Consider the following 12,581-nt stretch of genomic DNA (forward strand, 5'->3'; position numbering starts at 1 on the left):
TTTAGAATCGCAAAGTTACAGGTCATCCAGGTCTTTATGTCTTTTCCTGCAGTTTAACTAATGAGTGTCAAAAATCTGAAGTGGTTTTGTTAATTTCATTTTCCTGATTGTAACTGGGTTTAGAAGCAGGTGATTCACTTTGAAATGTAAATTCACCACAGCAGAAGAATACAGGAAGAGTTTGGCATTTAGGGCCCGAGTTCATCACTCCACAGAAATATGCCACACACAGACTGACATTGGGGAGTGATCGGTAACCCCCTCAAGCCTGTAGGTAAAAGCTTTAATGGTGGAAGCGTTGAAACAGTAGGGCAGTGATTTAGAAAACCTTCAGCACCGACATGTCAAAGGCAGAGAGGGAAATTTACAGCTAAATAGACCACAAAAAGTAGGAGGTTGGCTTTGTTATATGGCCCGGGGAAAGTGAGGCATGTTGGTGTGTATGCTGCAGCGCGGCTCGAGTTGCCAGCTAGCTCACAAGCATGACTGTTTTTATTCAATAAAACAACCTCCAGTGAAATAAACGTTTATTTACACTTTTTGATAAATAAAGAGCAAAACTGTTTAAGATTACAAAAATGATCTGCACCTGTGTGCCGTACTCGTGCAGTCAGGATCAGTTCACTCCCCTCACATTAAAAGTGACATCGTTATAATAAGAAGAAAAAAGAAACAAAGAGGAAACACAAACTGACCCCAGGTTACATTTAATATTCTCTTCAAATTATAAAATCCTAATAATTGAAAAGATACAAAAAGTTATTCTGTTATTACATTCTACAATGTGACATATGTTTGTGGATTTAGCTAAGGTCCAGCCTTTAGGGAGATTCAAACATTTACAAACATGAGCCTATCAGACTGAGGCACAGCCTCGGTAACCTCAAATAGCACCACATATTTACACTTCCAAATCATGTCATCCTGTGCCACTGTGGAGTAGATGCAGTCCTTTGTTAGATAAACTAACACAGGACAATGTTGATCTGTGACGTTGTTGAAGCAGGGCAAGTCCTCAGTCAAAAATAAAAACACCCTCTGGAGACTCCATCAAAGCATTTAGTGGTTTCTTTCACAAGCTGTCGTCATTCTGCTGAAGCTTTCAGATAAAGTTCCTCAACCTTGAGTTACATCAGTTTAGCTTCAAAGGAACTGGAAAAGTGCTGGTACGGGAAGGTAAGCATTTATAAAATTTCAGTCTCACTCTTCAAGTATCCCGGTCTGCTACATGTGACAGATTTGAACTAAGTGGGTGCACTGCTTCGTTCTGGTGTCTACACGCTTAGGAAGCCTCATTGTTTGAAAGATCACAGCGCTTTCCCTTTTAATGAGCTTTCAGTGGAGGAGCTTCTCAGTGTCCAACACAGTAATTGTCCATGTATGTAGGCATGAGCTCATAAACAAGGCCTCTAAAAACAGTGCTGGGGTCAGTGTCGTCTGATGGGTGGCTCCAGCTTGTTGGACAGGGCGGTGAGCACCTGGTCAAACTTAGAGTATCGCAGAGCCTGTTTCTCCTCGGCCCCCCGGCTCCCCCACAGCAGCCGCATCTGGAAATCGGTCAGGAAAAGCTCCAGGACTTCGGCCTGCTCCCGGAAACCTGCAACATCACATCAGTTTAACATTATTAGCAGCACGGGAGTGTAGAGAGGAACAAGAGGACTACCATTTCTACCACAGAGGTCCCTGTAACTGGACCTGTCTCAAACATGAACAAGAACAGAATGTGTGAATGAGAGGGATGAACAGGGAAGCTGCAAGGAGCAGAGGTAATGAAGGTAGAGTTTAAATATCAGAGGTTAACCATCAGAACAGACAAGTGCACAAGAAAGGTGAAGAAGAGAGTGAAGCCAGGGTGGAGCGGGTGTGGATGAGCATGAGGGGTGATGTGTGACAGAAGCCAGAGCGAAAGAGAAGTTTTACTAGATGGTATTGAGACCTGCTATGATGCATGGTTTAGAGGCGGTGCTCCTGACAAGAAGAAAAGACAAAGACATTGGAAGTGACCGGGATAGACAGGAAAAGAGTATCAGAAGACAGCCCAGGTTGAGTGGTTTCTTAGAGAGGCAAGACTGAGATGATTTGGACATGTAGAGGAGGGATAGTGGATGTAATGGACAAAGGATGCTGAACGTTGAGCTGCCAGGCAGGAGGAAGAGAAGAAGACCACAGAAAAGATTTGGCATGCAGAGGGTTGGCGTGACAGCAGAGGATGATGGGCATAGGGTGAGATGGATGGAGACCCCATCAGGAGCAGAAGAAGAAAAGAAGAGTTTATTTACAGGAGAAGTGAAAGAGGAAGTCCTTGCAGTTCACTATACAGCCTTGGGTTGTTCATTTGGCCTACCAGTCGTGAAGCTATTTATTACTGATTAATTATAATATAAACTTCAACTTAAAATAAACCATCAGCTCAAGAATGACCTTAGAATGGGATTTAGGAAATTATAACACTTTTCCTAATTATTTTTTATAATCAGATTATTTAATGCTGCAGCATGTACCAGTCTCTTTAATAAAAGGTTTCAAATGTAGTTTGACTTGCATGCATTTCATGCATGCCTCAATCTGACTTTATTATATTTTTATTGCAGGTTGCCACCTGGTTGGAACTACTGTGTTGGACTTTTTCCAGATTGAAAATAAAAACATGCTCTAGGCTACCAACGCTTAAGTGGCTGCTAAGAAATGCTAGGCTACTTTTCTGCTAGAACTTGAGGAAAGCGGTATTAAAAAAAGAAAGGAAAGAAAAGTGAAAGCACATTAGAAACAACATGAAGAACAGCAGTAAGCTGCAGCACCTAACATGCGATCCGTGTTCCTGCAGTGGAACAAGTGTGTGGAGAGTAAATACAGCAGGTCCCAAGACGGATCCCTGCGGTCTTTCGTGTTTAAATTTTCTAAAGGTTTGTATTTAATTTGCTAATGTTATAAAGCAGACATACTGCATTTTGTTTTCGTCTCTCACCTTGTAGTTTGCTCTCAGCGTTAGAGCGGTAGATGCCCCCTAGCTGGGCAATGGTTCTCGCCGCCCCGAGGTGGAACATGACCACTTCCACCCCAACTTCCACCGTTTCCCACAGTTCTGTCCCCTCCTCACCCACCACCGCATTCTTCTCCATCAGAGTCAGAAGAGGGAGGACGTGGGGGAAAGTGGTGTTGGACAGCGGACAGCTTTCTGAAAGACAGATACAGAGATCATGTTTGTTGTGGAAACAATGGTGTAGCACCAAGATATGAGCAGGAATGGTTTCTCCATGCTTTTATCATGTGGTGTCGAGTTCATGAGACGCTCTACCTCTTCCATCGTTCAGGCTCTTCATAAATGGCCTGAGTGTTTTTTCATAGAGAATGGCGCCTTCTGTGTGCCGCTGCCGCAACGCCATCCAAGTCTCCTGCAGACGGGACACCTGAAAGACCGAAGAACAACACTATTGCTTTTGTTCCTTCCTCTTGTTTTGTATATATTTGTTTTATTCAATTTGTCTTACTGTTGTTTGACAGCTAATCTTATGGAAATTGTCCCTGTCTTTATTTTTTTTCTTTGCCAGAAAAGACAGGCCAAGTTAAAAATATATATTAATAATAACTAAGAAAAAATATAAAATGAAGAAACTTTTCTGCATTTGAGTTAATAAAATCACTGAAAGGTTAATAAGTTATCAATAAATGACTTTGCACCTTTTGTTTGAGGATGTGATAAAGCACACTGATAGCAGTATACACAGTAGGCAAGGGGTTACAGCCTCCTGTTTATTGTACTACGCTGTTCCATTAAGTCAATATTTGTTAATCTCTTACCTATACCCTGGTTTAACTTTACCCCGGGCAACCTTTGTTACACATCCCTTGCTCTTCCGGCTGTTTCCTGCGTGCCTCCCCTATCTCCATGAACACAAATAACCAAAGCTCCGTGCAGTGCATGCTTACCTGCGGAAGCTCCAAGGCTCTCATGACTGCAGCGAAGCCAAACATATTGCCCATTGTGCTCTTGAGCTCAGCAGCGATTTGGATGATTTTGTGAAGCAGGCAGGCTCGTTCTTCAGTCGTCCCCGTGCAGCCCAACACGTGCACAGCCAACATAATCGACATGGTTTGAAACCTGCAGGAATGTTATGTTATATCACGTCATATCAGCCCACGCAGTGATCACACTTTGCTTAAAGAGGTCCTTAAAGTCAGAACAAGACTTCCAACAGCAGGAATAGGGAGACAACATTGAAAGGGAAAGCAGACATATGGTTTCAAACAGACTGAATAAATCACGTAGTTAAAAGAAGGCTAAAAAAAAAAAAAGATGGAAAGAATTATAAATTACTATGAATAAATTAGGAATAACACACCATGTCATTGCTGTTGTGACACTCAAGTAACAACTTTTGTGGCTGAAAAAGGAAGCCGAAGCAGAAGTCCCAAAAACGGCAGTTTCCTTAGTGACTTGAGCCTGACTACAAAAATGACCCAAACCCCACAGACTCCTGTGTATAAATGCCCCACTTAACAGCAGAAAGTCTTATAGCCTGGTAACAAAGCCAGGTTGGTCTCTCTAGTCTAGTCTAGCAACTTAATTAGCAGCATTATAGTTTATGGTTCCAGTTTGTAAAAACATTTGCTAGTAGATAACTTTGCAGATAACTAAAACCCAACTTGGTGGACAAAAGTCTAATAAGGCTCAACAAACAGCAGTCTAGAAGGCACGTGGTGAGGTTACAGTTCACTTACATCAATCTTTTATATATAATCTATGCAAAAAAACTATTTTTATGCTTTTGCAATATATGTATGATGTCAGATAAACACCGTTCTATCGTGCTAATGAACAGCTGAACTGGTTGAACAGTATTCACCTCTCCAGCAGGTCTAGTCTTAACTGTTGTCCATGTGGCAGCGTGAGCAGCTCCATCCCGGAGGTAACGCCCATCATTCTTTGCACCTCTGGCGTGACCTCCAGAATTCTGGCCACCTAGGAACACACACAGATGTAAGAACTGCTGCACTAGTTTTCAGAAACAGGATGAGCAGGAAAATACACTTTAAAATCTCCTGAAACATCTGCATGTTTTCACACATCAATAACACTTTGATTTAGAAATGGTTTAGAATTTGCATTCAAACGAATACCCCATAGTTTACCTGTTATCACTAACGCATGGCTAGCCCTAGTTTTCCTTCTGCATCGTTGCCACTGCGTTCAGACTAAAATAAAGAAATCCCTAAACCTTTCTGCAGAGCTGCAGTCCATCCTTAAAAAAAATCCCTATTACTTTACAAATATTGATTAGGGCAGCTATAAACAGTACCATGCAGTCAGCCTTGGTGATGTGTTTGGCCATCGTCCTGGGATCCACCTCCACCAGAAGCTCCTTCACCCTCCGCAGGACGCCCACTTCTAGAGGCTTATTCTCTTTTCCCATCAGTGGTGACTGGTACCTGCTGGGTTTGAAACAGGAGACCGTCTCCACCACAGGCGAAAAGTACACATTCCCATCCTCGGCCCTCAGTGGGTCGACCCCCGCTGACCCCTCTTCTGCCTGCAGCCTCTCCACATAGCTCTGAGGACCAGGGTACAGCTCTGTGTAGCAGCTCCCGTCCGCATGAGAGGAGGGAGAGACCTGGGTGTGGTGAGGTTGGTGTCTGTCAAGATGCTGTCTCTGTAGGGTGCTGCTGGGAGAGGGCAGAGGTTGGACGGTGTCCGAGCGCCTCGGCAGGGACGGAGTCACAGTGGGAGTCCGGCTGCTGGACGGAGTTCTGGATGAGGGGGCTGGAGAAGAAGGGAGGAACAATTAGGAAAAAGATGTTTACAAATATTTATCCAAATAAAGCAGAATAAATATATACATTTCAGACACTACTTGAGATACATAATAAGAGGAAGTGGCACATTCTTTGTGGATGATTATTATAGACTAATGAACCCATGACAATGAAATATACTGATAAAAATATCATCAGTGTAGCTGATCACTGTGGTTAAAAGTTTTGGACAATTATTTTAGGACTCTAAGGCAGAGAGGAATATTATACCATCATGGCTTTTGGGTTGACTCATAGTTAATTAATGTTAAACTTTCATATTTTGTGCGCCTCTTATTTTCACCTTAGTTTGTGTCTCGGTGTTTCCCTTTTTCAGTTTAGTTCCTGCTTTATTTTGAAGGATAATTTCTTTTTTGCTTTCTGCATTTTCACTTCCTTTCTGTCAGTTTATTTCTGCCTTCATTATTGTCTAGACCAGCGGTCCCCAACCCCCGGGCCTCGGGCCGCTACCGGTCTGTGAGTCATTTGGTACCGGGCTGCGAGAGTTGAGACTCAGGTGTGAAATGTGTGGTTTTCAGGGTTCTTATCAGTTTTTAGCGTTATTTTGTTATCGTTTTTAGCGTTAACTCGGTTTTCCTGGGTCTTTTCACGTGTGTTATGATATGTGTTACAGTATCGGTACTAGTTTTATTTTGTTGTATTTATCCACGACACCTTAAAGGCCGGTCCGTGAAAATATTGTCGGGCATAAACCGGTCCGTGGCGCAAAAACGGTTGGGGACCGCTGGTCTAGACTGAGTTTACCGATGCCATAATACTTCTCTCCCTGATTTGGATCTTTACTTACAAACTTTTATGTCATTTAGTTTACTCACCGTCTTGGTTTCCTTGACTTCACTCAGTCATGTCAGTTAATATCAAGCGGTGCTGCTCAATTTGTTTTTTAATAAACAGAAAGGTAGATTCCTTTTTATCTTTAGTTGTTGTCTCTGAATGCAATTAATCTACCGTGTGAGGACATCCAGTAGAATCATGTGAATCATTTAATTAATTAATCAATTAATAGGACACACATACAGTATAATGTATCTTTTGAAGACTTGCATTAACTCTTTCGAACTCTATTGCAGCTTTAATTGGGAATTTTTTCTTGTTCTTGTTTTTCCTGATCATTAACTCATGGCCTGCTATTTGTTTTAATGTGCAATTTATTTGTCTTGTGAACCAACACGTTCACTTTTTTAAGTCAGAGGGCGAGGTAATGAAGTTCATGTAGATGAACTCACTATTTGAACACACTGTTTGATTAGGCACACCGATAACCTTCTACTTACATCACACACACACACTACAACAGTTTAATAATTACACATTACCCACGTGTAGTATTCTCATAAAGTTTTACTGCTTTCTGTCCACATTTGCACATTATTTCTATGTTGCCTTCAATTTTTCAATTACTTCCATTTTATCCTCAAATGTCTTCACCCAAAACCATCCATTCATTTCAGATACACTTGCCTTTGTCTATAGTAACCTGTAGCAACTAGGGATGGGTATCGAAAACCGGTTCTTGTTGAGAACCGGTTCCCACTGTTTCAATTCCTTGGAATCGTTTGCCATTTTTAAAAACGATTCCCTTATCGATTCCAGTCGCCCCGAATGATGTCATCGCGTTGAGTAGCGTCTTTTACCCAGTAGGAAACATGGCGCCAGAGCGGCACAAACGCTCAAAAGTTTGGTTACACTTTATGAGAAAGGATGACAACAGGGCTACTTGCAAAGTAGAGATTTCATCAAAGGGAGGAAACACGACGAATATGCAAAAGCATTTGCTCAAAAAACACGCGATAGCTTTCAACGAATGTCGTGTTTTTGATCCGCTCCGGACTAGCGAAGCTCAACCCAGCAGCAGCGGTAGCGTTTCCACGTCCTCTCCCATTAATACTGCAGGTAACTAAGCAACTAGCATTGCATATTATGTTAGCGCAATTTACCTTATTACAAAACCTGCTATTACTGTGCATTTAGATAACCATGACGAGAGAGAAAGGCTGGCTCAGATGCTGGCAGTTCTCGCTCCAGTCTACGGGTGGCTTCTCCTTTCACAGAGGCAGGGAAAAGTAAAATGACACAGGCCAGGATAGACGAATGTCACCGAGCAGTGACTAAGTTTGTTGTAAAAGGCTTGCACCCTTTTGCCACAGTAGATGCCCCCGAGTTTCGGTAAGTGAATGTTTAATTGTAGGCTAAGTCAGGGAATGTCAAAGTTGCATGTTCTCCTCTTACCAGATGTTTCATCCGTTTCCATTTCTATATCTTTTAGAGAAATGATAAAGACTCTGAACCCTAAGTACAAAGCCCCAAACAGAGACAGTTTAACCAACCACTTGATCCCTGCTTGGTATGCAGTCGAAAAGGCTAATCTGATTTCTCAGCTGAAACATGTGTTGAAGGCAGCCATCACTGCAGATGGATGGACAAGTTTTAGTCAAGATCATTACCTCACAGTAACGCTGCATTATGTCAGGAATGGCCAGAGTGGAGTATGGTATCAAAGACAAGGTTGTGGCAGCCACTGTTGATAATGCAGCCAACATGGATGTAGCTGTCAAAAAGCAACAAATTCTCAAGTTTCCATGCTTTGCACACACCCTGAACCTTGGAGCTCAGAAGCTCTACAACTGTCCTGCCATTCTCAACTGGGCGGCAAGAATTCGCTCTGTGATTGTATGGATGAAGAGGTCCCACATGGCAAAAGTGGTCCTGAAGGAGAAGCAAGAGTTGCTCAGTAAGCATAGTAAATATGGTTTTTAAGATTGTGTATATTATAATCATTAGATCATGATCAAATTAAATTTATAAACTAAGATATGTGGGACCATATGGGACCTTACATTAGCATTTAAGTTGTGAACGCGTTACCCCTCAGAGCTGCCCAAGCATATGCTGCTCCTAGATGTAAAGACCAGATGGAACTCTTTGTATTTGATGATGGAGAGATTCTGCGAGCAGTTTCCTGCCATCCATAGAAAAGGAAAGGTGAGTGGTATTGAAAACTAATGATAATATGGCTTCATTTGGACTCAGGTTTTATTTTTGTTTGTTTTATGCAACATATCTGTTGTATTTTTGCTTTGTTGATATTGCAGACTGGCTAAAATGGGCAATGATGACTTAAGAAAAGCAGAGGAGTTTGTGGTACTCATGCGGAAGCACTACACCTCCACACTAGCAGTGTCCAGTGACAGAAGTCCGACCTGTGATGAGATTTTGCCCATCCTGCAAAAGCTACAGCAACACTACACCGTACAAGAAGATGACTCTGCCTTCACAAGGAGCATAAAGGACAACATTTAGAAAGATCTTTCCGAACGATACCAGGTACAATTGATAATTTATTTATCCTCCGTGAATCGCAACCTTATCGTGGTGGAGGGGTTTGTGTGTCCCAGGGATCCCAGGGGCTATGTTGTCTGGGGGCTTTTGCCCCCTGGTAGGGTCTCCCATGGCAAATTGGTCCTGGGTGAGGGACCAGACAAAGAGCGATTGAGAAGACCCTTATGAAAAGAACACCGAGGGAACAGTTTACCCTGCCCGGGATAGGGTTACCGGGGTCCCGCCCTGGAGCCAGGCCGGGGGAGGGTGCCCGAGGGCGAGCGTCTGGTGGCCGGGCCTTAGTCCATGGGGCCCGGCCGGGCACAGCCCGAAGAGGAGACATGGGCCCATCCTCCCGCAGGCCCACCACCCGCAGGAGGCGCCATAGGGGTTGGGTGCATTGTGTGCCGGGTGGCGGCCAGGAGCGGAGGCCCTGGCGGACTGACCCCCGGCTGCCAAGACTGGCAATAGGGACATGGAATGTCACCTCTCTGGTGGGGAAGGAGCCTGAGTTAGTGCGTGAGGCTGAGAGGTACCGGCTAGATATAGTCGGGCTCACCTCTACGCATGGCTTGGGCTCTGGAACCAGTCTCCTGGAGAGGGGCTGGACTCTGTCTCAGTCTGGAGTTGCCCTTGGTGAGAGGCGGCGGGCTGGGGTCGGTATTCTAATATCCCCTCGGCTTGCTGCCGGTACGTTGGGGTTTTTCCCGGTGGACGAGAGGGTTTGTTCCCTGCGCCTTAGGGTCAGGGAACGGGTCCTGACTGTCATCTGCGCTTATGCGCCGAGTGGCAGTTCGGAGTACCCAGCCTTCTTAGAGTCCCTGGGGGGGGGGGGGGGGGGGTGCTGGAAGGTGCTCCACCTGGAGACTCTGTTGTCCTGCTGGGAGACTTCAATGCTCACATGGGTAACGACAGCGAGACCTGGAGGGGCGTGATTGGGAGGAACGGCCTCCCTGATCTGAACCCGAACGGTGCTTTGTTATTGGACTTCTGTGCTAATCACAGTTTGGCCATAACGAACACCTTGTTCGAACATAAGAGTGTCCATAAGTGCACGTGGCACCAGGACGCTCTAGGCCGTAGGTCGATGATCGATTTTGTAATCGTATCACCAGACCTGCGACCATATGTTCTGGACACTCGGGTAAAGAGAGGGGCTGAGCTGTCAACTGATCACCACCTGGTGGTGAGTTGGATCAGGTGGCGGGGGAGGACGCCGGACAGACCTGGTGCACCTAAACGCGTAGTGAGGGTGTGCTGGGAACGACTAGCAGAGGCCCCAGTCCGCGAGATCTTCAACGCACACCTCCGGCAGAGCTTCAACAGCATTCCGAGGGAGGCGGGGTCCGAATGGACCATGTTCAGCGTCTCCATTGCCGAAGCTGCTGCATTGAGCTGCGGCCGCAAGGTGGTTGGTGCCTGCCGTGGTGGTAATCCCCGAACCAAATGGTGGACACCAGAGGTGAAGGGAGACACCAGGCTGAAGAAGGAGTCCTATCGGGCTTGATTAGCCTGCGGGACTCCGGAGGCAGCCGACAGGTATCGACAGGCCAAGCGGAATGCGGCTCGGGCAGTGGCTGAAGCAAAAACTCGGGTGTGGGAGGAGTTTGGAGAGGCCATGGAAAAAGACTTTCGGACTGCCTTGAAGAGATTCTGGCAAACCGTCAGGCGTCTCAGGAGGGGAAAGCGGTGCTCTACCTGCACTGTGTATAGTGCTGGCGGAACGCTGCTGACGTCGACTGAGAAAATTGTCAGGTGGTGGAAGGAATACTTCGAGGACCTCCTTAATCCCACTGACGCGTCTTCCGAGGAGGAAGCAGAGTCTGGGGATGAGGGGAATGACCCGCCAATTTCCGGGGGCGAGGTCACTAAGGCAGTTAAACAACTCCTTGGTGGCAGAGCCCCTGGTGTTGATGAGGTCCGCCCCGAGTTCCTGAAGGCTCTGGACGTTGTAGGGCTGTCCTGGTTGACACGCCTCTGCAATGTTGCGTGGAGATGAGGGGCAGTACCCATGGACTGGCAGACCGGGGTGGTGGTCCCCATCTTTAAGAAGGGGGACCGGAGGGTGTGTTCCAACTACAGGGGGATCACACTCCTCAGCCTCCCCGGGAAAGTCTATGCCAGGGTGCTGGAAAGGAGAGTTCGTCCGCTAGTCGAACCTCGGATACAGGAGGAACAATGCGGTTTTCGTCCTGGTCGCGGAACACTGGACCAGCTCTTCATCCTCTCGAGGATACTTGAGGGTGCATGGGAGTTTCCCCAACCAGTCTACATGTGTTTTGTGGGCTTGGAGAAGGCATTCGATCGTGTCCCTCGGGGTGTCCTGTGGGAGGTGTTGCGGGAGTGTGGGGTGTCTGGCCCATTGCTACGGGCCATTCGATCCCTATACAACCGTTGCAAGAGCTTGGTTCGCATTGCCGGCAATAAGTCGGACTTGTTCCCGGTGGGTGATGGGCTCCGCCAGGGCTGCCCTTTGTCACCGGTTCTGTTCATAATTTTTATGGACAGGATTTCTAGGCGCAGCCAAGTGGCAGAGGGCTTTCGCTTTGGTGGCCTAAGAATCTCATCTCTGATTTTTGCGGATGACGTGGTTCTGTTGGCTTCATCGGGTGAGGGCCTCCAGCTCGCACTGGAGCGGTTCGCAGCCAAGTGTGAAGCAGCGGGAATGAGGATCAGCACCTCCAAATCTGAGGCCATGGTTCTCAGCCGGAAAAGGGTGGAGTGCCCACTCCGGGTCGGGGATGAGTTCCTGCCCCAAGTGGAGGAGTTCAAGTATCTCGGGGTCTTGTTCGCGAGTGATTGGAGAAGGGAGCCGGAGATCGACAGACGGATTGGGGCTGCAGCTGCAGTAATGCAGACGTTGCACCGGTCCGTCGTGGTGAAGAGGGAGCTGAGTGTAAAAGCCAAGCTCTCAATTTACCGGTCGATCTACGTCCCTACCCTCACCTATGGCCACGAGCTGTGGGAAAGAACGAGATCGCGGATACAAGCGGCGGAAATGAGCTTCCTCCGAAGGGTGGCTGGCCTCTCCCTTAGAGATAGGGTGAGAAGTTCGGCCATCCGGGAGGGGCTCAGAGTAGAGCCGCTGCTGCTCCACATCGAAAGGAGCCAGCTGAGGTGGTTTGGGCATCTGACAAGGATGCCCCATGGGCGCCTCCTGGGTGAGGTGTTCCAGGCATGTCCCACCGGGAGGAGGCCCCGGGGCAGACCCAGGACACGCTGGAGAGATTATATCTCTCGGCTGGCCTGGGAACGCCTTGGTGTTCCCCCGGATAAGCTGGAGGAGGTGGCTGGGGAGAGGGAGGTCTGGGCCTCTTTGCTTAGGCTGCTGCCCCCGCGACCCGGCCCCGGATAAAGCGGATGAAGATGGATGGATGGATGGATTTATCATAAATAAAATAACAGTTATAAATACTGAAGGATTGTCATGATTTCCTCCCTCTTAAAAATTT

General features: G+C 46.6%; 1 protein-coding gene across 1 annotated transcript; it reads right to left on the reverse strand.

The window, feature by feature from the left end:
- Window positions 1-1,304: 1,304 nt before the first annotated feature.
- LOC148100326 (SH2 domain-containing protein 3C-like) lies at window positions 1,305-8,062 on the reverse strand. The gene is made up of 7 exons (XM_087849639.1): window positions 8,041-8,062; window positions 5,298-5,758; window positions 4,845-4,960; window positions 3,928-4,099; window positions 3,296-3,407; window positions 2,966-3,175; window positions 1,305-1,597 (listed from the first exon to the last, which is right to left on the reverse strand). The coding sequence occupies exons 1-7, from the start codon at window positions 8,060-8,062 to the stop codon at window positions 1,428-1,430; spliced, it is 1,263 nt and encodes a 420-aa protein (XP_087705765.1). The 3' UTR covers window positions 1,305-1,427.
- Between the last annotated feature and the right edge of the window lie 4,519 nt (window positions 8,063-12,581).

The sequence above is a fragment of the Neolamprologus brichardi genome, chromosome 12, assembly GCF_056152115.1.
Source record: "Neolamprologus brichardi isolate AB-2024 chromosome 12, ASM5615211v1, whole genome shotgun sequence".
Lineage (NCBI taxonomy): Eukaryota > Metazoa > Chordata > Actinopteri > Cichliformes > Cichlidae > Neolamprologus > Neolamprologus brichardi.

Coding starts and splice junctions, on each gene's coding strand:
- LOC148100326 (XM_087849639.1), bottom strand. CDS start 8,062: ATGGAAACGGATGAAACATCTG. Junction 4,961..5,297: donor TCACCAAGGCTGACTGCATG/GTACTGTTTATA, acceptor GTGTGTTCCTAG/GTGGCCAGAATTCTGGAGGT. Junction 3,176..3,295: donor GAGCCTGAACGATGGAAGAG/GTAGAGCGTCTC, acceptor TCTGTCTTTCAG/AAAGCTGTCCGCTGTCCAAC.